Source organism: Phaseolus vulgaris, chromosome 9, assembly GCF_000499845.2.
Source record: "Phaseolus vulgaris cultivar G19833 chromosome 9, P. vulgaris v2.0, whole genome shotgun sequence".
NCBI classification, from domain to species: Eukaryota; Viridiplantae; Streptophyta; class Magnoliopsida; order Fabales; family Fabaceae; genus Phaseolus; species Phaseolus vulgaris.
This window is the reverse complement of record NC_023751.2, coordinates 21,301,828-21,326,660: the sequence shown is the minus strand read 5'-3', so window position 1 is coordinate 21,326,660 and position 24,833 is coordinate 21,301,828. Positions and strand designations below refer to the sequence as shown.

The following is a 24,833-nucleotide window of genomic DNA, read 5'->3' as shown; positions in this document are numbered from 1 at the left end:
TTTTAAAAATCAATATAATTATTGTTTTTAAATTAATTAGTTAAAGGATACTTTTTTTCTAATTAATATTAACCTCCATTGCATTTCATAAAAAATATAGAGATATTATATCATACTGAAATATACACTACAAGAAAATTATTAAATAAAAATTAATTTTAAAGATAAAAAATAATTAGTCATTATATTGATTAAATTTGATATTATTTTAAAGACTAAAAATTATTAGTATCTAAATTAGTTTCTACTATTAATAAAATTTATAAAGTAGTTTCTAAATTGGTATTTAATTAGTTGTCAAGGTTTTAGTCACCGATTACTTTAGATTTTAAAGTTGATAACAAATTAAATATCAATTTAAAAACTAATTTATAAAAAAATAATTAGTCATTATATTGACTAAATTTGATATTATTTTAGAGACTAAAAATTATTAGTATCTAAATTAGTTTCTACTATTAATAAAATTTATAAAGTAGTTTCTAAATTGGTATTTAATTAGTTGTCAAGGTTTTAGTCACCGATTACTTTAGATTTTAAAGTTGATAACTAATTAAATATCAATTTAAAAACTAATTTATAAAAAAATAATTAGTCATTATATTGACTAAATTTGATATTATTTTAGAGACTAAAAATTATTAGTATCTAAATTAGTTTTTACTATTAATAAAATTTATAAAGTAGTTTCTAAATTGGTATTTAATTAGTTGTCAAGGTTTTAGTCACAGATTACTTTAGATTTTAAAGTTGATAACTAATTAAATATCAATTTAAAAACTAATTTATAATTTTTATTAATAATATAAATTACTTTAGATAAAAAAAATAGTATAGTCTCTAAAATAGTATCTAATTTAGTTTATATTAAAACTATATTTATTGTGTCTGGCTTCTTTTCTATTATTTTTTTTCTTTCTATTAAACAATCCACAAATGTTATTGATGGAGAGATAATCTTTACGTTTATTACGGTGAATGTTATGCAATTGAAATTCATTAACTAAGATAATTTTTGTCTGTGTCTTCTTTAATAAGGACAAATATTGAGTTTAAATGAAAATTAAAGGTAACTTATAATAAATTTATATCAATTAGTTGAATATAAATATGACTTTATACATGAAACAATTAAGTCGTTTAAATAGACATTATGTATGTCTAATTGATTACAGTTTGAAATTGAAAAAAAAATGTAGTTTTAAGAGTTTTTCTTATGTTTTAAATTTGTAGAATATTAATATTATTTATATTTAGGATGTTATAGTTAGGATGATTTTGGAATTTAAAACTTGTGCTGCTTGTTAGCTTTATTTAAAACCCATGAATAAAAGCTCAACAACATACTCCACATAGTATATATAATTATTATCAAAATAAGAGGAAGAAAAAAAAAGGCACTCAACTCAATGAAGAAAAGTATGATTTCACATTGAATTCAAACTAGCTGTTGATAGATATTAACTTTTCAAGAGAAGAGGGAGTAAAGAAAATATATGTTGAATTCTAATTTCAATCTTTTAACTTTTCACTTGTAGGTGAATTTAGTTCTTTATCTAATAAAAAAAGTCTACTTTAGTCATTTATTTTTTTTAAATGAATCAAAATGCATTTACATTTAGAGAAACTTAAACAACAGTTAAATCTTACACCTTTTGTATTACATTTTAATTCTATACACAGAATCCATAAATAAAAGTTTACCAAACTCCTCTATATAATACATCTCTTCTTTTAAAAGAATATATTTTGTACTGGATAAAAAAAAGCACCTTAGCTATGCAGATTACTCAGCCAATATGTCCCAGTAAATCATTTCCTTGTAACTAGTAACAGTAGCAATGATTACAATGCAGATTTGGATTAGAAGACCAAAGATTTCAAATGATCTTTGTCTTGCTTGATATGGTTTTGCTGCACTTAGAGTCTTCTATCTTCAATATTTGCTCCTATAAGCTCTCTCATACATATTCCAAAATTGGCAAAAAATAGTGTAGTATGCATATTTTTTACCTATACATGGGAAATTCTTCATTTTTTATTTTTTAAAATTTTATTAAGTGGTAGATTTGTATTATTACTAAACATGTTGAACAAGATTGAAATTGCATACATTTACAACTTTTCCTTCGTATGCATCCTTGAAGCTAAACAAGCTGTTACAGTGAAAACTTCTTTGACTAGGAGTAAATGATATTTGTGATATTTTGGCTTGGGTTAGGGGGAAATTTTGTAACATATTCAAAGGGAAAATAATGTTTTTCTGAAGTAATGAAAATATATATGTAACATTTTTTTATTGCAACAGGTATTATTTTTTAAAATTGTGATCATTATCTGTTGATAAGAAAAAATCATCAAATAACCATAAAAGCATTTCCATAATTAGGTTACAGTTGCAAAATTTTCACTTCTTCTAACTTCTAAACATTTATCAAGCATTGGTACTTGTGACTGTACTATGCTTGTGTGGTTCACAACCAGAGGACTTTCTTCAGCCCTTAAATTAAGCGATAGAAACCTGCAGTAGTTCTTTGGCAATCTTGATGCATTCTGTCATGGGGCAATTTGTCTTGATTGCATTTGTTGCAATGTGAGACCTGCTGGCAGCATAACCCTTCTGCAATAAACAACATTAAAAGCTCAGTAAATATCTGGTTTCTGGAGCTTTATTTGGAGTCAGCATGAACAATGTATGATCTCATTATCTCATCTAACCAAAGAAAGTAATGAAACTGACATTGATTTTAGTATGCTGTTTAGTATTGAAAGAGATTAAAGAGTATTTTAAATTTTTCAGCATTTAACCTCTTTTAGTGTATCTTTTTCCTATTGAAAATTTCCAAGGGAAAGAATACACTCATGATACATAATAAAAGGTAACAACCCTTTCGTTTTACATTTTGGTAAACCATACATCAGGAAACCAATCAGTTTTAGTGAACAAGTAAAGTTTTGGGCATTTACCTAAACAGGGGGCTGTGTTGTGCCATGTGATGTGAACAATGTTAAGTCATAAATGATTTCATGGCTTAACGTAGGAGTTTAATTAGTCATATTTGAATTAATGATCAATAAATACAATTATTAAATTAAGACTATCTATATAGATCAATGTAGTGATCAATAATCTTTTAGCAATTTTGAAAAAAGATCTAAACTAAATTTGTTTCTAACAAAAATCTTCCAAATATATACTCAATAAAGTACACAATTATGGCTTACTTTTTCTCAGATAAAAGATTTGTTAAAGAGTACCTGGTGCATGGCGCTAATCAAGGTCCTCAAACGTGGAGAATTGATTTTTGCACGGCTTGCCATCTGCATAAGTACACAAAATCCACCTTAAGCCATTTTTCTAACCAGAGTAGCTAACATTATTTCGCATTGCAACAAAGATACAATTTCAATAAGAAGCACCTCATCCAACTTAATGTATCCAAATGGTAACTTTGGGTCACTTTCATCCATCATCACTGTTATTAGCTTTTCAAGGCTGTCTTTACCATCACAGCCTATCCATCCCCACTCCTTGGCCAGATTTAGCATGTCCATAAGATAGGCAGCATCATGAAGAGGTCCCGTCCAAAGAGGCCCTGATACCACAAGGGAGTTTGAAACCTGAAAAAGAAATTAAAATAGAAAATAATTTATGCACTCATATAAAGTAATATTTTTCTGCAATATGGTCTGCAGAAAATTTAAACCACACCACAAAACTTGAACGGTTTTCCTCATTCCTGTTCCATAAACCATTCATTATCATGTGTGAATAATAAATGAATCCAAAAGGTGAAGAGGGTTACATCTTAGTTGTATTACATATAAATAACAATTACAACGAAGGGAAAAGAAACGAATACAGTCGGAATTGATTATTTCTTATGCAGTAACAGTTCAGATAGGAGTTTAAGATTAAAAAAATAGAGATGAATAAAATATCATATAAATCTGAGAAGGATTGTCTGGCAATATTCCTTGACAGCACAAGTTAAACTCACAAATATGAACAAACCTCAATGATGAAGTCTCAAACAAACCAGACCATACCTCTGACACGCTGCACGAGCAACTTATCTGACCCAGTTGATCCCAAGAAAACTCATGGGAATTTCCACACTGGTTGCAGTAGCCAATGTAACCATAATACCTAAGATAGTCACAAAAGTAATAAATAAAAGAGTAAAAAACATAGCAAATAAACAAGAACACACAGAAAGAAATGGAAAGATAAGGTTAACACAGACACAATGATACAATACCTACTGTCATGAATCTTCCCGCGATTCAATCTGAGCAAGACTCGAAAAACAGGTCCATGAAAGGCATAGTAAGAAAACAAGGGTGTAATATGATACCCCAACACCGAAGCCTCCCTGGCAACCCCACCAATAAGCATTCGCAAACCAATCTCGTTCGCATACGGCATAGGGCGCACATAAGCTCCATATGCGGCTAAAGAACTGCAGAAAAGCATGAAGTTAACCAACTGGGACCTAAATCCATTACAACAGAACATGCAAATAAACAAACAATCACTTATTAACCATACATAACATAGAGCAAAAGAATAAAAAGGATTCTTACTGATGAGGACGGTGGCCACCAGATGAGTAGCCATCAGTGGAAGTAACATAGAGCAAGCCACCGAATTTCAAAGTACAAATGGCAGACCTCAAGAACGAGGAATCACTCCCAAAAGAATCAACATCAATAAAATCAAATAAATTTTTCTGCAAATAATAATCGGTCATAACCCTATTAGCTTCCAAATGGGTAACCACCCATCTCCCCTCTTCTTCCGAGGAAACTCTGGACAAATTCTCGACAATGGTGCTTCCATAACTCTCATTCCCATCATTTGCCGCAACAAAATCCGCTTCAGCCTCAGCCAAGTACCGAAGTGATCGAATTCCACATCCACACAATGCGTCCAGGACGCGCAACCTTCCGTTGCTTTTCTTGTGTAACGAAGCGGCCAAAACGCCGAGGTCTCGGCCGGTGGCACTTTCCTCTCGAAAAAACGCGTCTCCTGCGCTAAACTCCAAACCCCTTTCAATGAGGTAACTCTCGCGGGTTTTCTGCGGAAAGACTGGAACTTTAGCACCGTCACACTTAATAGCAGAGAAGGAGTTATTTGGAAAATACAAGCGAGGTGACGAAAGAGTTTGACAAGGAGAAGAAAGAATAAATAACATGTCGAAGATTACGCTCAGAAAGAAATGTAACAGTCTAAGTGGTCTTAAGTCAAGTGATGAAAAAAATTGAAACCCTGAGAAATAATGCTTGTGTGTCAATAACGGATAGAGTCCAGACTTTGCTTGTCCAATATAGGTGGTTTTATTTTTTATTTAGTATTTTTTATTTTTTTTTGTATATATAAAGAGCAAGGATCACGTTTCCTGGAACAGGAGAGTTAGCAGCTTCTAACGTCATGGACCACTGTGTCAGTGACTGACAGGGAGGGAGTTTCTTTAGAATTTTAACTGGTGTGAACGTTGGCAATGAGGTTCAGAGCTTATGACCATGCTGCATTCCAGGCAAAAGCTAGAAGCTTTCTTCAGTTTCTGTAGTAAATTCGCTTTCCCTTAACCTCTGTTGTTGTGGGTGATGATCATTGAGGTATGGCTGCAGTGTGGTCTCATGGGAGAAATTTTGTGACTCAAAAACTGCTATTTTCTTTAGTCATCCGTTTCTTGTCCATCTTTGTTCAATGTACCTTCCTTCATGGTCCTCGTGTGACTTAATTGTTGAGTTCTTGAGAGTTTTCTGCATAAAGAACTGATCTTTTACTCTTTTGAGTTGGGAACAGGGTTTGTGGTGTTAATTTTTTGAGTCCTTCTTTTAACGCCTGTGCTGAATTTGATTTTTTGTGAATAATTAGTTATCTGTGTCTTGTTTGTGAATTGTGGCATGCTGTTACATCTTGTTTTATCCATGCTGCCAACCTTGCCTAAGGGGATGAGACTTGGTTGTTGTTATTGTTCCTTATGATACCAAATATCAAATGTTTATGAATATAATTTGATAGGTTTGCATGGCCAGCTGTGAAGCTCTTCAAATCAATCGGTTAAAGTTTTCTATACAACATTAGCCCAGAAAATTTTAGAAGTGTCTCAAAAGCAGTAGCTGGTATATACGAAGACAAGTGCTTCGAAAATTTGGTAAGGAACCGAAAGCTATATATGTCTTCAGTTAACAATTATTACCCTGCAATATTGGCTCATTTGTTTTAAATATAACTAGGTGTAGATGTGCCATATTTAATCCTAGGTTCACCCAAATGGAATTTGCCTAATTGTTTATGTTTTCAGGAATGTGGTTCTCTTATAAAAAGATATTAGTTTTATGGACTATTTTTCTGTTTTACATGCAGTCTTTGAAGTTAATGCCTAGATGTTGTGTTTGTGTTGTTGTCCAGGTTTTTATTTTGCTGGAGGTCTAAGTTATAATATCTGCAGCTATGGATAATAAAAAAGAAAATTTGCTACCAACTCTACATAGCCAGCTGTTATCAATGGATGAGGAACTTTGGAATATGATTGAAGAGAGGGCCCAAGAGATACTATGGACAATTGAACCAAATTTATTATCTGAGGAGAACAGAAAGGATGTTATTCATTATGTTCGGAAGCTGATAGGAGATTACTATGGAGCACATGTTAGAATACTTTGATCTGATAAATCATATTTATAATTTCTTATTGGTAGCATTGGTTTTCTAGATTTGGTCTTTTCTTCCTTTAATGAAGTTGCTTTCTTCCTCTCATAATTAGTTGTCTGCTCTTGTAATTTCTGCTGCTTTAAATGATTTGCATATAATTAGATCCGTTTTGATGTATGCTGCTGTGACTGTTATTTGATTTCTGTATAGAAATTATTGGTGCAAAACTCTTTTTCTCTCTTTATATACTTTCCTTTTAAGAGCAGTTATATTCAAATGTGATTTTATTATTTATTGTACTGTCTTAACATGGTTTTATAACCATGTTGTTGGCTCTTGTATACTTTTACCATACCTTAGATGTGCAGATAGATACCTTCCCCTATCAACTCATCCTTTTCCCCTTCTATATATACATATCTAAAATAACATAAAAATCATGTCATGCAAAACCAAGTTACCATTTACAAGTCTTATGATCAGTATAATCCTTACACTGCTGGTTGGCTTAAACTTTGCATGCTGTATTTTGTTTCCTTTACACTGTGTTCTTCCTCTTACCTTGATCACCAGATAGTAAGATTTTTCCAATTCATATGAACTGACACTTCATACTATCACAAGCTTGTGTGTACAAATTGTACCTTAACAACCCAGAATTTACTGTCAGAATTAGAAAAGAAAAATGTCTGTAGTCCTCCTATAAATTGAATTTATCCATGCCACTAAAACATGTATAGTTTTAAAACTCTGAAATGCATGAATTGAATGATATTGTGGTATATTTTGCAAGTAATTGATTGCTGTGGTACACGTTGTTGACTAGGAATTGGACACTATTTCCAAAAAGGAAAAGGGTTCAAGATCAAATTTACAAAAAAAAATTAAACCTTGATTGTCACTTTAAACATTGAAAGCTTTTTGCTGCCAATAAAAAGTTCATTTCATTATTTTATATTGTTACAGTGTGATTGTAAATGGATGTTTTACCTCTTTGTGAACCTCCTACAGGTTTTGCCATTCGGTTCTGTTCCACTAAAAACCTACCTTCCTGATGGAGATATTGACTTGACAGCTCTCAGTCCGGCAGATGCAGAGGATGATTTGGCATTAACAGTGTGCAGTATACTTGAAAGAGAAGATGACCCTGAATACCAGATAAAAGACATACAACATATACCTGCACAGGTTTAGAAACAAAATTTCCCATTTCAACTGTTATCCTTATCTTCCTGTTTTTTTTTATTTTCAAAATTAATCTCTTTATGTGTTTGACCTGATTAGATAGTAGTGTTTAACCTTTTGTCAAAGGTTATCTGTCTATTTTATGGACTTCCTCTTTTATGTTTTGATGATGAGCTGCAGGTCCAGCTTGTGAAATGTACAGTGAAAAACATACCAGTTGACATCTCTTTCAATCAGATGGTTGGATTCTATACTATATACTTTTTGGAGCAGGTATTTGTTTTAATTAACATTTACACCTAGTTGGGTGTTTTCTGATATCTATTCATCTAGTGTTTAAGATCTATAAGCTTAAATCTCTCTTTGGCACTGAACATTGTTGTACAGTTTTTGTATGCTTAAACTTGATAGTTAAGTGTAACCAAAAAATACTTGACAGTTAAGTATACTTTATCTGTGAATAGTCTTAGTTGTGCTTGTGAATATATGGAGAGTTAGACCTATCATTTTATACATTGGTATTTGGTACTGCACTTCTCTGTGTTTCAGATGTCATGTAGACATGTTGGACTCATTTTCCTGTTACGTTTTTACATATCTGCTTGGTTTCTCCTTCTACTACAGTGTGTGCTATAGATTCTTAGCTATGTTTCCAGGTCCTGCAAAGTCAAAAACTGTGTGAATGATCATGTAGAGACACCATAAAAAAATCTGTCTCCATTCAGTCAGCTTGTTTTTTCAGTGGTTAATATTGATTTAGTTTTTTACTCAGCCCCTTTCCATTTTCTCTATACATGTGTGTTGTCCATTGTATCTCTTCCCAAATAGTTCATCTGTTTCTGATTGAAATTATATTTTCATTCTGTTTCTGTTCAGGCTTTGCTAATTGTTCTAGTTGAAAATAAACTTTTAGGTTGACCAGCTTGTTGGAAAGAACCATCTTTTCAAACGCAGTATTGTCTTAATCAAAGCTTGGTGCTATTATGAAAGCCGAATACTTGGTGCACACCATGGACTGTTATCAACTTATGCCATAGAAATATTAGTCTTGTATATTGTCAATCGTTTTCATTCGTCACTGCGTGGTCCTCTAGAGGTGAGTCATGTCTTCCATCAGGAACATTCTTTGGACCCTTTCAGCATTTGTATTTAAATCTACCTGAAGAATAAAACTACTGAATCGCTACTATCAGCAGGTTCTATACATGTTTTTGGACTACTACGGCTCATTTGACTGGGACAACAATTATGCTAGTATATGGGGTCCAAAAGCCTTATCCTCCCTTCCAGAAATTGTTGGTAAGTGTTAAGTATGCATAAGCCATTGGATGTATTTTCATTCTTCAGTCCTTCCTTTGATTTCAACATGATTGTTGCAGAAACACCAGAATGTGATCAGGGTGGATTCTTGTTCCAGAAAGATCTCCTCAGAAACTACAGGGATATGTGCTCTTTCAGCATAAGAGCATCCGAGAATGTGACTCCTGAATTTCCCGTTAAGCTCATGAACATCTTGGATCCTCTAAGAAATGATAACAACGTAGGTCGTTGCGTCAACTTAGGTAATTTTACCCCCTTAAGAATCAACGGTTTATGGTCAACATGTTTTATACTTTATTTGTGCTATACCTTTAATACTTCATCGTAATGATTAAAAGACTTAAGAAATTTGTGTATTTCCCTCTTCCACTTATTTGCCTACTATTTTACTTATCTGCAGCCAATTTACATCGAATAAGATTAGCTCTTTCCTATGGTGCACGAAAGCTCAAGCAGGTCCTCGCCCTTCCAGGAGAAAACATGGGTTCAGCACTTGAGAAGTTTTTCTTCTGTACTTTGGAAAGGAATGGGAAAGGAGAAAGGGCAGATGTTGACATTCCTGTTTGTCCATTTGGTACTGGAAGATCTGAAGGGTCTGTCTTGGATGGAGATTATGGCAGTTACTATTTTGACTTACAATGTGTTCAGCTATATCCTAATTATTCCATTCCAGTAACAACTGTACTTTCCAGTTCTCCATCTTCACCTTCTCATAGTGATATGTTTGCCATATCAACCCAGCAAAACTGGAGTGAAGGTGATTTCCTGACATTACAGCAAAACTGGAACATGTTTTATCAAAGTGGTAGAAATGTATACATCCCGAGACAGACACTGTATCATCCAACTTACAGCCTTGATGAAGGAGTAAAATCACGAGGAACAGGCACATATATACCTGACTTGGTATTTTGTCTTTCTTATCAAACTCCATCTATATATATTATGACAGCACACAATATAGCATCCTAAAAATGGTTGAATCTTGCAGAACTATAACTCCTACTGGGATATACGCACAAATGCGAACCAGCCAAGGGAAATTTCCTTTACAGAGAACAATGAATTGCCCAAATTTCCTACAGAGCAACTAGAGGAGGAGGTTCATTCTGAGACAAATTTGAATGCTGACTCAACGCCGTTTGAGATCACAAAAGAATACTTCCCCTTTCTTCCAGGCATTCCCAAGGCTACACTGCCAACACATGCACAAGGGCCAGCTCCATTAGCAAAGGCAAGTTCTGAGACAGACAAGGGTGGTGATTCGATGTTATCTGAGCTCTCAAGTGAAGATTTGTCCCCGCTTCTTCCATGCGTTCGCAATGATACACCACCAACACAAGCCCAAGACTCTACTCCATTGGAAAATGCTCATTCTGAGGCAGACATGGGTAGCAAATCGCAGTCTTTTGAACTCACAGATGAAGATTTCCCCCTTCTTCCAAAGGTTTGTTCGGAGACACACAAGGATGGCAAGTCAACATCGTTTGAGCTCTCAAAGAAAGATTTCCCTCTTCTTCAATCCTCTCAGAAGACTGTTCTGTCAGAGTCTGCAAAGTTAACCAAGCAAGCTAAGAGTTTCACATCCTCTAAACTGAACAATATGGAGTTTGGAACTCTAAAGTATTCACAATCACTGAAGGGACAAAGTTTGTCAACAAAGAGTAAGAAAGAAGATTGTGGTGTTTCATTATCTCAAAAAACTGTGATGGTAGTTCCGAATGTGGCAAGTCAGAGGAAACAGGAATCTTACCAAAGCAATAAGAAGATGGATTGACCGTGATAACATGGATATTTTGGAGGGATATGTATCAGCAGAGTTGCAATGTGTGGCTGTGTTGCGATTGGGTCATCTCTAATATAATAACTTAAAAATAATAGTCAATTTTAACCTTTTTCTTTCAACAAATATTATAAAGGAGATATAGAATTAGTTGCTGGTATAGTCTCAAACCTCGTAGGAACAAATAATTGGTTAGGATGCTAAGCAGTTCTCTTCTGCATTGGTCAGAATAGTAATCGTACAAGAGACAGATTCACTTCTCCATTCGGATGAACTTGTACATTGATAATGGTAGCAAAAAACCTTTTGATCTTGTATGGGTCAGTTCTTATGGCTATATTTGAATTAGTAGTGAAAATGAACTGAAACCTTTTGGAAGAAAAATGTTTTACAACCAAGAAATTGTTTACAAAAAGAAAATAACAACTTTGAAAGAATTTCTTTCAATAAATATCTTGGATGATGTTTTGTAAGAAAATACTTCACTTCAAAATTTATTTTAATCTAAATCATTTTTTTAAAATCCATTAGACTTGGTGTTTAAACTCAAATGATTTTACTTAAACTCAAGTTTAAAATCAAATTACACTGACAAGATATATTTGACAGCAGCCCCTAATTTTTAAAACTAAATTATAAAAAAAAAAACACTCTTTGACAGCTTTTTCCAGTGAATTTATTTTAATGAACAATCCATGTCCTCCAAAATGCAAAATCACTGAAAAGTTAAAAACCCAAAATTAAGAAGAAGATGAAGAAGGCTCTGATTACAAAGAGGGAAGAACGAATCTCTAACCATGGTGAGTAGCCGGAAGTTCCTCGGTCTCTTCCGTAGAGTCTCAGTGGTGCAGTTGTGGAGTCACATTTACTTGATTTATAATAGTTCCCTTCCTCCACTAAGTTAAAACGGATTCAATTAATATTTTTTAAATTAAATAAAAAATCTATCCATCTATTATATAGATTATAGAAGGAGAAAGAATTTCTCACACTCAAGTCTAAATATTATATTAACCTTTTTCAACTAATTTTTTTCTAATATTTATTTTATTTTCAATTTATAAAAACAAATGTTATAGAAATTAAGAAATATATTATTGAAATTATTTTGATGATTTAACCGTTCGAATTATAATTAATAATATATATTAATAGTAAGGGGTGATAAAAACACGTCAAAAATTAATAATTAGATATTCGCGATTCACTTATTCTTTAATAATGGTAAAATTTAGTTCTTTCTCTAAATTGCCAGAGATGAATTAGCACACCTCTCCTAAACACAATGTAACTTTACGTTCCAGGGTTTATTTGGAAAATCAATACTCAACTAAAATATGAGGGCAACCAATTGCATGAGCAACATATCATTTTTAAGAGGATTTTTTTAATATTCAAAACCATGTATTAATGATTTCAAATTTTGAAAATCGGTTGTCCTAGTTGATGAAATGTTTTTTGTACGACAAATATAGAGGAACATTATTGGTCTTAGTTGGATAAGACAAGTACAACATATTATTATTGCCTTCGTTATCGTAGAAGATGAGACTCTTTAGGCTTCTACCTAATTTTCTACTGTCACAAATCAATCAAGAGTGCATACTCTAAGGACGATAGTGGTTGGAATGACAACAATTATGTGCATGTCTACTGCATTCAGAACATAGCACATCACTTAATAAGGTGATTTAAAAATATAACACTAAAGAAAGATGTTGTGGACATGGATTATTCTCTTCATTCCTATTTTATTTAATTAATAATTTACCATTTTTGTCCAATTGTTTTAAAAATTGCATTTCTAACAAATAATCGCAGCATGTGAAATGACAAAGACATGTTTCTCTTATTATTACAACATAATAAGAGAGAAAAACCTCAAGGTGACACAATAGTTCGATAATATCCAAAGGGACAAGTGGTCTCTTGCATGGGACAATGGTCAATGGTTGGGATATATGGCTACAATCTTGTAAAGTCGATCAACTCAATGCTAAAGAAAACAAGAAACCTTTCAATCTCTTCTGCATTGATGGCAACATCACTCATTACAACAAGTTTTTCACTGATAGAGGCAAGCAAGTGGCAGCCATGTTATTGGCCATGTCTACTTTGAAGTGGAAGCAAAGGCATTAAAAGATGCAAAGTCTAAGGCAAACACTAATAAAGTGTTTTCCTTTGATAGGAAGAGCATGTGATTTTTAATGGAGGAAATACATAATATATGAGAGGTACGACCACCAAGCTAATTTTGAAGTCTGCTTGGACGAATCATAGTGTGACTATGACAAATTTCAAAAATTACGTTAGGCAATCTCCCATGTGTTTGCTACATGCAAACATGCACACCATAATTTTGCTATGTACATCGCATAGTGTACACATTGGAACATGTCTCTCATATCCATGAAGAACTATTTGAAGAACTCACAAATTAAGAGTATTGGCATTCTCACATTAGACAAATATTATGCCTAAATCCTAAAATGAAAATAACATAAAAGAGAGTTATCTTAAGTCAAGCCAAGTAAGGACGAAAATAAATATAAGGGAATAACATGGTCAATCCAAAAAATATTCTTATTGTCATACTCCTGGACACACGAAAAGAACATGTTCCAACATTGCTTGGAGCATCCACTTCTTGACGTTGATTATGTTCATGTACCATGTATTCAAATATTTAATGAACACGTATTTCTTTTTTTTTCTCTTCATTTTCAACATATAATTTGGTATTTTATTACTTAAGAACAATTTTTAAGTAATAACTAACATCTAAAAATAATTCACAATGATAGTAATGTTACACAGATTGGATACCGCTCTATAATTTGTGTTAAGTGTGGACACATTGATACAAGAAGTGTGCTCATGTCTTCATAAGTGTTTTCTATTATGACACATTGATCAATAAAGTATATATTCACATCCATCCTTTAGAAATGGCTTTTCGGTACACTCACCATCAAAGTGCACTATCACATAATTTTCCATAAATGATTTTTTTATCAGGGCACATAGTACAATAATGTATTTTGTCGCATTAGTCTTTCATAATTGCTTTTCGCCAGCACACACATCTAAAAAATATGTTCCACATCTAAGGAATCCCCCCAACACCAATGTTTGTTTAATGTGTCTACATTTAGACCTATAAAAAATACTTGATCTAACATACATTGTTCATTTGACACATCACAACAATGATGTTTATTTGCATATCAATCCTTCCTCATCTATAAATTCAACAATCCACCACACTCAAAGCATTTAGCTAAAACACATCCTCTCGACCAAACATGCAAAATCTTCCCTTTTTCTACAATGTGAAATTCATCTTCAAATAACATAAACTGATGAAGGAGTCTACTTTAAATGTTCTCTCCTAAATTATCCACACAATTATACCTTATCTCATTTGAAGAAAAATGTGTGCATCACTTTAGGACTTCCCTCTTGATCAAACATACAAATTTTTTCCTCTTTCCACAATGTGAAAATTCATCTTCAAATAACATAAACTAATGAAGGAGTCTACTTTAAATGTTCATCTCCTAAATTATCCACACAACTATATTTTCTCTCATTTGAAGGAAAATGTGTGCATTACTTTAGGACTTCCCACTCAAACAACATTGAACAAGTTGTATTACCGTCAACCTCAATTGATGACGGTCAAATTAGGTACAATGTTGTTCGGATATTAACTAATAACATTAATTTTCAATTGTTAACTTGGAAGTCCCAATTTTCATTTACTATAATGATTGAATTGTAAACCAAGTTAACAATATCTACAAAGAAATTTTGTTGCTTCTAAACTCACCCCGTGCATCAAATTTTTCCATAAATTCATACCCAATCAGTTCCATTGAAGCGATAATCTACTACAAGAAATTTATCCAATTGATCACCATAATAGAAAATACAAATGAATACGCTTTCACCTATAAATCAATCCTACAAAAAATCTCAATCTTCCACAACTATTATTTTAATAAACTATTTCACTATTTCACAATTTCGGAATAAAAACAAGTACAAAAATCAACTATGAATGGATGCCTTGATTAAAAATTCGTACACAACTCAATATAAATACAAAATAATGTTAATATGACATAAATGATCAACCATTCATAAATAACCTAACTTATTAACTAATGTGTAACGTGAAGAATCAACCACTACCATTGAACTATTTATTCAAATTAAAGATTTATAGAAAACAACATTTGATGAAGCGATTCAGAACTTACAAACCCACATAAACCATAACAGCATAAAAAGATTCACATTTAAGTGTATGTTATAATGACAATTATGTTTATAAATTCAAATATTTTATTTCACAACTTTAATTATTAAATAATTAAATTTTTCTTTATATTTTCAACATATAAATTTCTTTATATTTTCAACATGATTTTTCTTTATATTTCAACATGTATTTTTTTCTAAAAATCTTATTAAAGATTAATTAATATATAAAACTGTTATACTAAAAATGTTAAAATAAATTTTTCTTAACTAGACATTTCAAAATTCTAATTTTAACTCTAGAATATTAAACACTACCAATTTTTATCCATAATTCCATAACATCTATTATACTTTTTAATAATTATTACAGACTTTTACCTTTCCAATATACTATTAAACATATTGAGAACGTCCTTTCCATTTTCTTTAACATCCACAAAATTATTTACCGTCATATACATAGCAACAAAGTTTATTAAACTAATTTAATTTAATTTCCAATGTTTAATTTTAATTTTATTTAAACCACTATTTATTTGTTAAAGAAGCATTCAAAAATTATAATTCTTTTTTCTAATACCAAAACTTTTTTACATTCAACCAACAAATAATCATAAATTTAATTCCAAAAAATATTACAAAACCAAATTATATTTCCCTTTATAGTGTTTTATCTCTTTCCTCTCTAAAACCAATTAAAACGTATTATCCCCAAAATGTTGAACGTTGTCATTCATAAAAAAAAAACACCAATATTATAGAAAGAAAGATACCATCCAACGACTAGAGAAGATAAATTAGGAGAAAATAACCTTCCACAAAACTGATATTTTCAAAATTAAGTAGCAAATAAAAGTCTATCATAAATTTGATCAGGCCTTTTTTTCCATGTCTTTGCTCTCAGGTTCGGACTGGAGCTCCTGCACCAGCAGGACGAGGTGCTTGACCAGGCTGACCAGGCCTTGGAGCATCATCCTGGTAAAGATAATAAATCATTAAACAGATCAACAAGGGTAGCTGTTACATTAATTCAAGAATCAGTATAAAGATACATAACAACCAATCAACAATGACTAACAATTTCAAATACAAAAAATCATCAGAAATTATTCATACAAATGTAGCACATTTTCCTATTGCAAACCAAATGTTAAGAGAATTCTCTTTGTATATCCAAAAGGGAGGATAACTTTTATTTAACCATCAACTAACTCATTGATATATCAATCTCCCAGCCAAATAGAGAGCCAGATACAAGTTTGATATGATTAGTTCAAATCTTAAATAATGTTCACAGTATTGTAAAACTAATCCACAATATCAAGAATACACCACCAGTTTTGCCTCTTTAAATATTAACTTTACTCGTAATTAAGCCCCAAAGCAGTGAAATTATTTAAGCAATCCAGGAGTATTGAACGCCTCACACTTTGAAGGGATTTTAAATTTGGGAACTCCTCAACATGATTTCTAATACTTCTATAGGACTACTTGAATAGTTCCAAAATAAAATTAAAAAATCTACTACAGTACGAATGATCAACTGGGGAATAAGTAGATCATGGAGATTGTACAATTGAACTAACTTAATACTAAATATGTACACAAAAAATAGGCCGTATCCTCTCCGTTTGAAAATTTTCAAATGTAGTGTACGCTAGGTTCAGTGTCAATTTTTTCAATATTTAAACAATGAAACAATATGTGTACCTGTACACATCAAAACACCATTCTATCTTATCTAAACTGCACTTAGGTAAGTAGCACATTGGGAAAGAATAACATTCAAACAACATAAAACACAATGTCGAGGGGAAAACACAAGGAAAAAAGAGTTATATATAGTTACCCTGCGCCTGATGAATCGCTGAGGAGGGTCACGCTTCCTCCTGTTAGTGCGGGAACGAACCCTAACGACGTGGGAGTGGATGGCACAGGAAACACAGTACTGCATCTTCACATACAATTTGGGAAGAGTGTATTCTACAAATAACAATTAAAAAAATAAATAATTAACATAATCGTAAGTGAAATTTTCAAGAAAAAACGAGAAGGTAAAGAAGATCATTATTACGCTCATAGACGCAAGCCTCCTGCACATCTCTAACTGCAGCTTGCTCAACAATGTTCCTTACCAGAAATCTCTTGATTGCCTTGTCCTGATATATTTTTTGAAACAGCACAAAATCTTAATTGAAATCCTACACATGAATTTGAAGGAGGGAGGAAGTGAAATCAAAACCTTAGGGCAGCATTTGCCGCAGTTGGAGCACCGAATGAATTTGACGTGACCGCGTCCGTGCTTGTTGCGGCCTCCATTCCTGCGCTTGAATGTCTACAAAAAAAATGAGATCCAAGTAAGAGAAAAAAAGAAGAAAAAGGTTCTAGAATTGCAGGAATGGAGGATGAGAAGAGATCTCCAACCATGGTGGGTTAGCGGGTAGATACACGCTCTCCTCTCCTTTCCTCTCCTCTCTAGGGTTTCGGTGCTGCGGCTGCTGAGGTAGAATTGAGAACACCAGAATCCTTTTTATACGAGCCTTTTGTTAACTGGTTTTGTCAATACTCAACGCCTCAGCTAAATTAAAATTAGGTTAAATTAATGTTTTTTAAATTAGAAAAACATATTATAAAATAAACATAAAAATTAATTGAAAGACAATATATATTATATATAATTAAATTTAAAAAAAAATTATTGTCACTAATATGTCTTGGATCCCTCAAACAAAATCTCAAAGTTTTGTAAATCTAAAAAATATTCTATAAAAATCACTGGTGTATATATTTTTTATATTTTACTAGCAGAAACACACGTGTCTATTCACATTTTTCTTTTTACTCAACTTTTACGAGGATAGAAATTTAACATACATATATAAATAATTTTGGATGAGTTGAAATTGAAAAGCAAAAAATGAAGTGCAAAAAAGTGATTGAAAATTAAGGTTATTTTTTTGATATGTGAGATTTGGTAAAAAATATGTGAAAGTATATTCTCGGTTCTTTCCTGTCGTTGTCTTAAAATAAATAATTAAAGGGAAGAGATGAGTCATATAAAAAATGTACATTAATATTAATTAATATATATATATATATATTAAGTAATTTGTATGAAATGACAAAATATTTTATTGTATTAATAAAATAAAATATATTAAATAATGATAGAATCGGAAAAAAAATTATGTATAACAAAAAGTGGTAAATAAATTGTGTTTACCAAATAATATGATTATCCAAAATATTGGTCAAGCTTTAGGAAATAAAGCATATACTAAAGAATAAAAGGAAAAATATAAATAACACCATTTTATAAATTTGAATAACCGCACTTTTAATATTTTATTTTGTTTAAATTTATTTCTCTCACGCAAGGTTAATTTTATTCTTAACTAAAAATTTGGTTTTGAACCAAGTGACACTAACAAAGATAAAATTAATCAAATTTTGTAATGGATATTAGTTATCAAAAATTATTTTTAACGAAACGAGTTGTTATTACAATTTTTTTTGGCTAGTTACAATATTTAGCTTTCTTTTGTTATTCAATTTTACTCTGGTAATTTGATATGTATATTTACTTTAATTATATGATAAGAATGTTTTTTTAAATAAATAATTATAATCATAATTATATGTAAACGGGTACTTTTAAATTACTAATTTACAAACGAGTTACTTCTAAATATGTTTCTCAATATTTAGTCCTCCAAAATTATTTTGAATATCATTCAAGTAATGAACAAGAGACTCAAGTAATGTCTGACCATTTTGATAGTGAATATAATTGAATCTACCTTGGCTGGTATTTTCTTAGAAAAAGTCAAATTGATCTCTAAGTTTTAGGATGAAAAGATGGATAAGGAGAAATTATTAAGTGAAGACGATGAACTGGTATAAGAGACTTTATAATTTTCTTTTCCTTTACACAAAATCATATTCGAAATCTGCCTCATGATATTGTTTAACAATGATCTAATGTTTCCTTTATCTTTATCAAATTATTAAGCAAATATCTTCATTCCCAACTAGTCCCAAATTTTATTCTCGCTTCTCTTTTAGATATATTGTTGCCAAAATTGCTTCATATTTGCGCATTGATCATAGGTTGCTACTAGAGATATTGTAGAAGATTTTCTTGAATAATATCTCCAAATGATATTTGCTTTATTTTTTACGCATTTTGTATAGGAGTTTTAATTACAATATTTTGAGAGAATCTCCTTGCATAAAATTAGATTGAATTTATTTTGATTCTTACTTCCTTATAATATAATCGAATCCCCAACTCAACATCTTCCATTTCCATAATACCAATTAGTAGACACTTTAAGAAGATAGTCCAACAAATGCTCTCATTAAATCGTCAGTCTTGTGAAATACTAGATCATTTGTTACCTCTTAAAACACAGAATTAACAGAAATAACAACTAAGGCCAAAATTAATCTAATTAGATGAATCTCAATTAAAACAGTGGAGCTTTGAAGTGTTAGTAAAATTGTGCTCATAATCTATCATTTGATTTTTTGATGTTGATTGGATATGTGAGGTTAATGATCGTAAGTCTATGACAAGATATTGTGTATACCTTGGTTCAAAATCGTTGCCTAGTCTTTCCACAAACATAAGGTAGTGTCACACAACAATATGAAGGTTGAATATCATAGCGTGGATATTGTTCTTGCATAAATTTTTTGGTATTGTTGTTGGTTGAGTTGCACATCAACACTAATATCCCAAAGATTTATTCAGATAACTTAGATGTTGTTCTTCTAAGTGTCAACATGATCATGCACTCTGAAACCAAACACTTTGAGCTTCATTTTGTTTGTGACTAACCACATTCGACAAAAGATAGTGATTTTTGATTTATTTAGCTGCTCGCTATCAAGTTGCAGATCTCAATCCAACCATAAATTTTAAAAAAATGCTTTAGACAATATATATAAATACATTATTCACTCTATATGCATGTTTCTCTATTATATGAGCTAGAATTTTGTTTCTTTAGATGTTGATATGAGAATAAAAATAGTTTATATATATATATATATATATATATATATATATAAAACCTGAAAATTTCAAAATTGTCTTAATCTCATCTACCCACACTAGTAAATAGGTCAATCAGTCTTTACCAACTAATTTTTTGACAATTTATAATTTTTTAAACAAAATTTAACTATTTTAATGAATAAGTTGACCAATATCTACTAGGGGAAGCTATCTATTGCACTTCTAAGGTATGGTAAAAAGTATACAATAGCCAACAACATTGTTATAAAACCATAGTATTCCCCAATCAGCTTCCGAACATAATCAATAACATCTTCTATGTTCTCCTCAGATAACACATTTGGTTCAATTGTCCATAGTATGGGCCCTCTCTTCAATCATCTTCCAAAGTTCCTCATCAATTTTTCTTTTTTATCATCCATAACTGCAAATATTATAACTTAAACCTCCAGCAGAATTTTAAATAATATTTCAATAACCTTCTCCTAGAATAATAAACTAAACTAGTGTTTTATTTTATGCCTTGCACGTTAAAATATATAAATTTTTGAAAATATAATTATTTATTATATAAGGAAAAATTATGGTTATAATTATTTATTAAAAAAATAAAAAATTATTCTTATCATATAATTAAAGTAAATATACATATCAAATAATCAGAGTAAAATTTAATATTTCTGATCACAAAAGAACTCAGTTTAGTTAAAATAAATTATTGATAACTAATATCCATTACAAAATCTGATTAATTTTATCTTTGTTACAGTCACTTAGTTCATAACCAAATTTTTAGTTAAGAATAAAATTAACCTTGTGTGAGAGAGAATTTAAACAAAATAAAATATTAAAAGTGCGGTTATCCAAATTTATAAAATGGTGTTATTTTATAATTTTTCCTTTTATTTTTTAGTATATCCTTTATTTTCTAAAGCTTGACCAATATTTTGGTTAATCATACGTGTTATTGGGTAAAATATAGACAGGAGTAATTTTTATAGAATATATTTTAGATTTACAAAACTTAAATTTGAGATTTTGATTGAGAGATCAAGACATATTAGTGACAATAATTTATTTTAAATTTAATTAATTATATATATATAATATGGTGTTTTAATTTTTTTTATAATATTTTTTCTAATTTAAAAAACATTAATTTAACCTATTTTTAATTTTTAATTTAGTTGAGTCATGGAGTATTCAGAAAACCAGTTAACAATAGGGTCATATAAAAGGGATTCTGCTGTTCTCAAATTTATCTCAGCAGCCGCAGCAAGAAAACCCTAAAGAGGAGAGTGTGCATCTTCCCGCAAACCCACCATGGTTTGAGATCTATTATCATTCTGCAATTCTAGAACCTTCTTCTTCTTTTTTCATACTTGGATCTCATTTTTTTTTGCAGACATTCAAGCGTAGGAATGGAGGCCGTAACAAGCACGGACGCGGCCACGTCAAATTCATTCGGTGCTCCAACTGCGGCAAATGCTGCCCCAAGGTTTTGATTTCACTTCATCTCTCTTTCAAATTCATGTGTAGGATTTCAATTAAGATTTTGTCCTGTTTGGAAAAACAAAACAGGACAAGGCAATCAAGAGATTTCTGGTAAGGAACATTGTTGAGCAAGCCGCAGTTAGAGATGTGCAGGAGGCTTGCGTCTATGAACGTAATAATAATCTTATTTGCCGTCTCGTTTTTTCATGAAAATTTCACTTACGATTATGTTAATTATTTGTTTTTTTAATTGTTATTTGTAGAATACACTCTTCCCAAATTGTATGTGAAGATGCAGTACTGTGTTTCCTGTGCCATCCACTCCCACGTTGTTAGGGTTCGTTCCCGCACTAACAGGAGGAAGCGTGACCCTCCTCAGCGATTCATCAGGCGCAGGGTAACTATATATAACTCTTTTTTCCTTGTGTTTTCCCCTCGACATTGTGTTTTATCCAATATCATTTGGTGTTGTTTACTTACTGAAGGGCAGTTTAGATAGAATGGTGTTTTGATGTGTACAGGTAGTGCGCATATTGTTTCACTGTTTAAATGTTGTAAAAATTGACACTGAACCTAGCGTACACTACATTTGAAAATTTTCGATCGGAGAGGATGCAGCCTATTTCTTGTGGACAGATTTAATCTTAGTTAGTTCCATTGTACAATCACCATATCTACTTGCAACATACTCTATATGAAAACATCAGCTTGCCTGGCTTCTGTTCCTTGACGGAGTTAAGTCTTACCCCTCCCATGCCTCAACAGGCCAGTCTTACTTTAGTAGATTTTTGAATTTTATGTTGGAACTATTCTAGCAGTCCTATAGAAGTATTAGAAATCATGTTGAGCAGTTTCCAAGTTTAAAACTCTTCAAATTGAGAAAACTAAAATCATCAACTTAAAGATAAAAATGTTAGGTGTTCAATACTCCTGGATTGCTTAGATAATTTCATTGCTTTTGGGCTTAATTACGAGAAAGGTTAATATTTATAGAGGCAAAACTTGGGGTGTATTCTTGATATCGTGGATTAGTTTTACAATACTGTGAACATTAAGATTTGAACTAATCATATCAAACTTGTATCCGGCTCTCTATTTGGCTGGGAGATTGACGTATCAATGAGTTATTTGATTGTTAAATAAAAGTCATCGTCTCTTTTGGGTATACAAAGAGAATTCGATTCGATTAACAACATTTAGTTTGCAATAGGAAAATGTGCTACATTTGTATGAATAAACTCTGATGATTTTTTCTGTATTTGAAATTGTTAAGTCATTGTTGGTTGATTGTTATGTATCTTTATTCTGATTCATGAATTAAGGTATCACCTACCCTTCTTGACCTGTTTGATGGTTTATTATCTTTATCAGGATGATGCTCCAAGGCCTGGTCAGCCTGGTCAAGCACCTCGTCCTGCTGGTGCAGGACCTCCTGTCCGAACCTGAGAGAAAGTCATTGGAAAAAAAGGCTTCTTGTTGTGCTGAATCAAATTTATGAGAGACTTTTATTTGCTCTACTTAGTTTTGAAAATATCAGTTTTGTGGAAGGTTATTTTCTCCTAATTTATTTGCTCTAGTCGTTGGATTATATATCTTTCTGGCTATAATATTTGCTTTTTTATGAATGACAACTTGATATATAACTTTCTACATTTTTTTTCATTTTTTTAATTGGGTTTCTTGATTTCTCTAATTTGTGAAGTTAATCTGATCTAACCAAATTAATATTTCATATCATCTTTCAATATTATTTAATACTTCGGTAATATAGAAACGCTGTTGAAATTTGATTATTGTTGTGCCTTTTAAAACAGTTATTTAAAAACTCCTTGTTTCGTTTATAATTTTTTCTGTTATTGAATTGGTACAATTGTTTTTTGAAGGATCGTTTGAAGACATAAAATTGTCATGTGCAAAATGCAAAGAACTCGAACCCATTTTAAAGAAAGTATTTTGAAGTGCCAAAATTGTGTTATAAGGTAGATTATTTATTATTTGTAATAAATTTTATAAAAATACAAGTCAATGTTTTAATTGTTTGAATGTTTTTATCTAATGGAAAATGGATGTTAAATTCATAAAAGTTTATACATATGTAGATCATTATAGCTATTAAATAAATATACAAATAATAATAGTTAAATGTGTTCTATTCAAATTAAATAAAATCAGTTTCATTGGTAAGTTTTTAAAATAAATTATTTTTAATTGTTTTCGTGCATTATAAAGAAATGTGATTTTGAAACATTATAAAACGTGTTTATATTATGTCATATAAATATATAAGTTTTCATAAAAAAATAGTATATAAGTGACGGTTTAGTGAACATCTGTGTTTCATATTAGAAGTGTTGACTTTTTTAAATTTCATTTTTACAAAATATTTATTATCTAGTAAAATAAATATCATTTGATGTCTACGAATAATATTAGTTTTTTTTTGGATCGAAAGGTATTTGAAATTACTTCTTAGCCTTAGGTTTATTTCTGAATTTACTTCTAAGCCTTAGGTTTGTTTCCTAACTTTTATCATATTAGTTTTGAACTTTTATTAATTAATAATTTGTAATAAGATACTTGTCTTTATAGTAGAAAGTGATTCTGTTGCTTTTGAAATTATTCTCATACAAGGTATTTGATGTGATGTATTATTTTTTAATTGAAGAATAACTTAATATTTTTTTAAGAAGAAGTCACCTGAATATCATAATACCCTTTTCCATATCTTCTGTACTTCAAATTCTTGTTGTTCTCGTTTCCGGTATGTTGAAACTGTTTTAGGAAATTTTAATATTTTTGTTAACAACCACTGTCGTTGCCACTTTAATTCCTCTCTGATCATGCCTCAACTAATTTTTAAGAATCCGAAAGGATAACACCCATAAACTACTTTGATTTCACTGAAGTGGAACAATGTTTATCATTCAACACAATGATGAAAATGGTTATTTCATTGAGGAGAAACATGATAAAACCAACGTTGAAGAGACTAAGATTAGAGAAGTTTTTTTGTGTTTGAAAATTGAATATGCACATCTATTAAGAATAAAAGATGTCAAATCAAAAGTATTAAGATGATGTAAAAAATATATTAA

General features: G+C 31.0%; 4 protein-coding genes across 4 annotated transcripts; 2 read left to right on the top strand and 2 right to left on the bottom strand.

The window, feature by feature from the left end:
* Positions 1–2,340: 2,340 nt before the first annotated feature.
* Positions 2,341–5,311, bottom strand: LOC137820564 (uncharacterized). The gene is made up of 6 exons (XM_068624706.1): positions 4,588–5,311; positions 4,263–4,463; positions 4,051–4,150; positions 3,421–3,621; positions 3,259–3,321; positions 2,341–2,620 (listed from the first exon to the last, which is right to left on the bottom strand). Exons 1-6 carry the CDS (start codon positions 5,196–5,198, stop codon positions 2,507–2,509), a joined length of 1,290 nt encoding a protein of 429 aa, XP_068480807.1. The 5' UTR covers positions 5,199–5,311; the 3' UTR covers positions 2,341–2,506.
* A 98-nt stretch (positions 5,312–5,409) lies between these two features.
* On the top strand, positions 5,410–11,288 carry LOC137820563 (uncharacterized). The gene is made up of 10 exons (XM_068624705.1): positions 5,410–5,622; positions 6,032–6,164; positions 6,422–6,661; positions 7,676–7,852; positions 8,030–8,122; positions 8,763–8,945; positions 9,046–9,148; positions 9,229–9,411; positions 9,570–10,075; positions 10,161–11,288. Exons 3-10 carry the CDS (start codon positions 6,464–6,466, stop codon positions 10,944–10,946), a joined length of 2,229 nt encoding a protein of 742 aa, XP_068480806.1. The 5' UTR covers positions 5,410–5,622; positions 6,032–6,164; positions 6,422–6,463; the 3' UTR covers positions 10,947–11,288.
* Positions 11,289–15,926: 4,638 nt separating this feature from the next.
* Positions 15,927–17,785, bottom strand: LOC137820562 (small ribosomal subunit protein eS26y-like). Its single transcript, XM_068624704.1, has 5 exons — positions 17,646–17,785; positions 17,464–17,556; positions 17,296–17,380; positions 17,071–17,204; positions 15,927–16,196 (listed from the first exon to the last, which is right to left on the bottom strand). The coding sequence occupies exons 1-5, from the start codon at positions 17,646–17,648 to the stop codon at positions 16,122–16,124; spliced, it is 390 nt and encodes a 129-aa protein (XP_068480805.1). The 5' UTR covers positions 17,649–17,785; the 3' UTR covers positions 15,927–16,121.
* Positions 17,786–21,433: 3,648 nt separating this feature from the next.
* Positions 21,434–23,363, top strand: LOC137820561 (small ribosomal subunit protein eS26x-like). The gene is made up of 5 exons (XM_068624703.1): positions 21,434–21,570; positions 21,650–21,742; positions 21,826–21,910; positions 22,002–22,135; positions 23,110–23,363. The coding sequence occupies exons 1-5, from the start codon at positions 21,568–21,570 to the stop codon at positions 23,182–23,184; spliced, it is 390 nt and encodes a 129-aa protein (XP_068480804.1). The 5' UTR covers positions 21,434–21,567; the 3' UTR covers positions 23,185–23,363.
* The last annotated feature ends 1,470 nt before the right edge of the window (positions 23,364–24,833 follow it).

What these genes read in the sequence shown, in the direction of transcription:
- LOC137820563 (XM_068624705.1), top strand. Translation starts at nt 6,464, where the DNA reads ATGGATAATAAAAAAGAAAATTTGCTACCAACTCTACATAGCCAGCTG. An exon ending in CTATATACTTTTTGGAGCAG is followed by an intron (nt 8,123 to 8,762) that starts GTATTTGTTTTA and finishes ATAAACTTTTAG; the next exon opens with GTTGACCAGCTTGTTGGAAA. An exon ending in AGGTCGTTGCGTCAACTTAG is followed by an intron (nt 9,412 to 9,569) that starts GTAATTTTACCC and finishes ACTTATCTGCAG; the next exon opens with CCAATTTACATCGAATAAGA.
- LOC137820561 (XM_068624703.1), top strand. An exon ending in GCGGCAAATGCTGCCCCAAG is followed by an intron (nt 21,743 to 21,825) that starts GTTTTGATTTCA and finishes AAAACAAAACAG; the next exon opens with GACAAGGCAATCAAGAGATT. An exon ending in AGCGATTCATCAGGCGCAGG is followed by an intron (nt 22,136 to 23,109) that starts GTAACTATATAT and finishes TATCTTTATCAG; the next exon opens with GATGATGCTCCAAGGCCTGG.
- LOC137820562 (XM_068624704.1), bottom strand. An exon ending in GCGGCAAATGCTGCCCTAAG is followed by an intron (nt 17,381 to 17,463) that starts GTTTTGATTTCA and finishes AAAATATATCAG; the next exon opens with GACAAGGCAATCAAGAGATT. An exon ending in GGAGGCTTGCGTCTATGAGC is followed by an intron (nt 17,205 to 17,295) that starts GTAATAATGATC and finishes TGTTATTTGTAG; the next exon opens with AATACACTCTTCCCAAATTG.
- LOC137820564 (XM_068624706.1), bottom strand. Translation starts at nt 5,198, where the DNA reads ATGTTATTTATTCTTTCTTCTCCTTGTCAAACTCTTTCGTCACCTCGC. An exon ending in GGTGGCCACCGTCCTCATCA is followed by an intron (nt 4,464 to 4,587) that starts GTAAGAATCCTT and finishes GCTTTTCTGCAG; the next exon opens with TTCTTTAGCCGCATATGGAG. An exon ending in GCTCGTGCAGCGTGTCAGAG is followed by an intron (nt 3,622 to 4,050) that starts GTATGGTCTGGT and finishes TTTCTTTTTCAG; the next exon opens with GTTTCAAACTCCCTTGTGGT.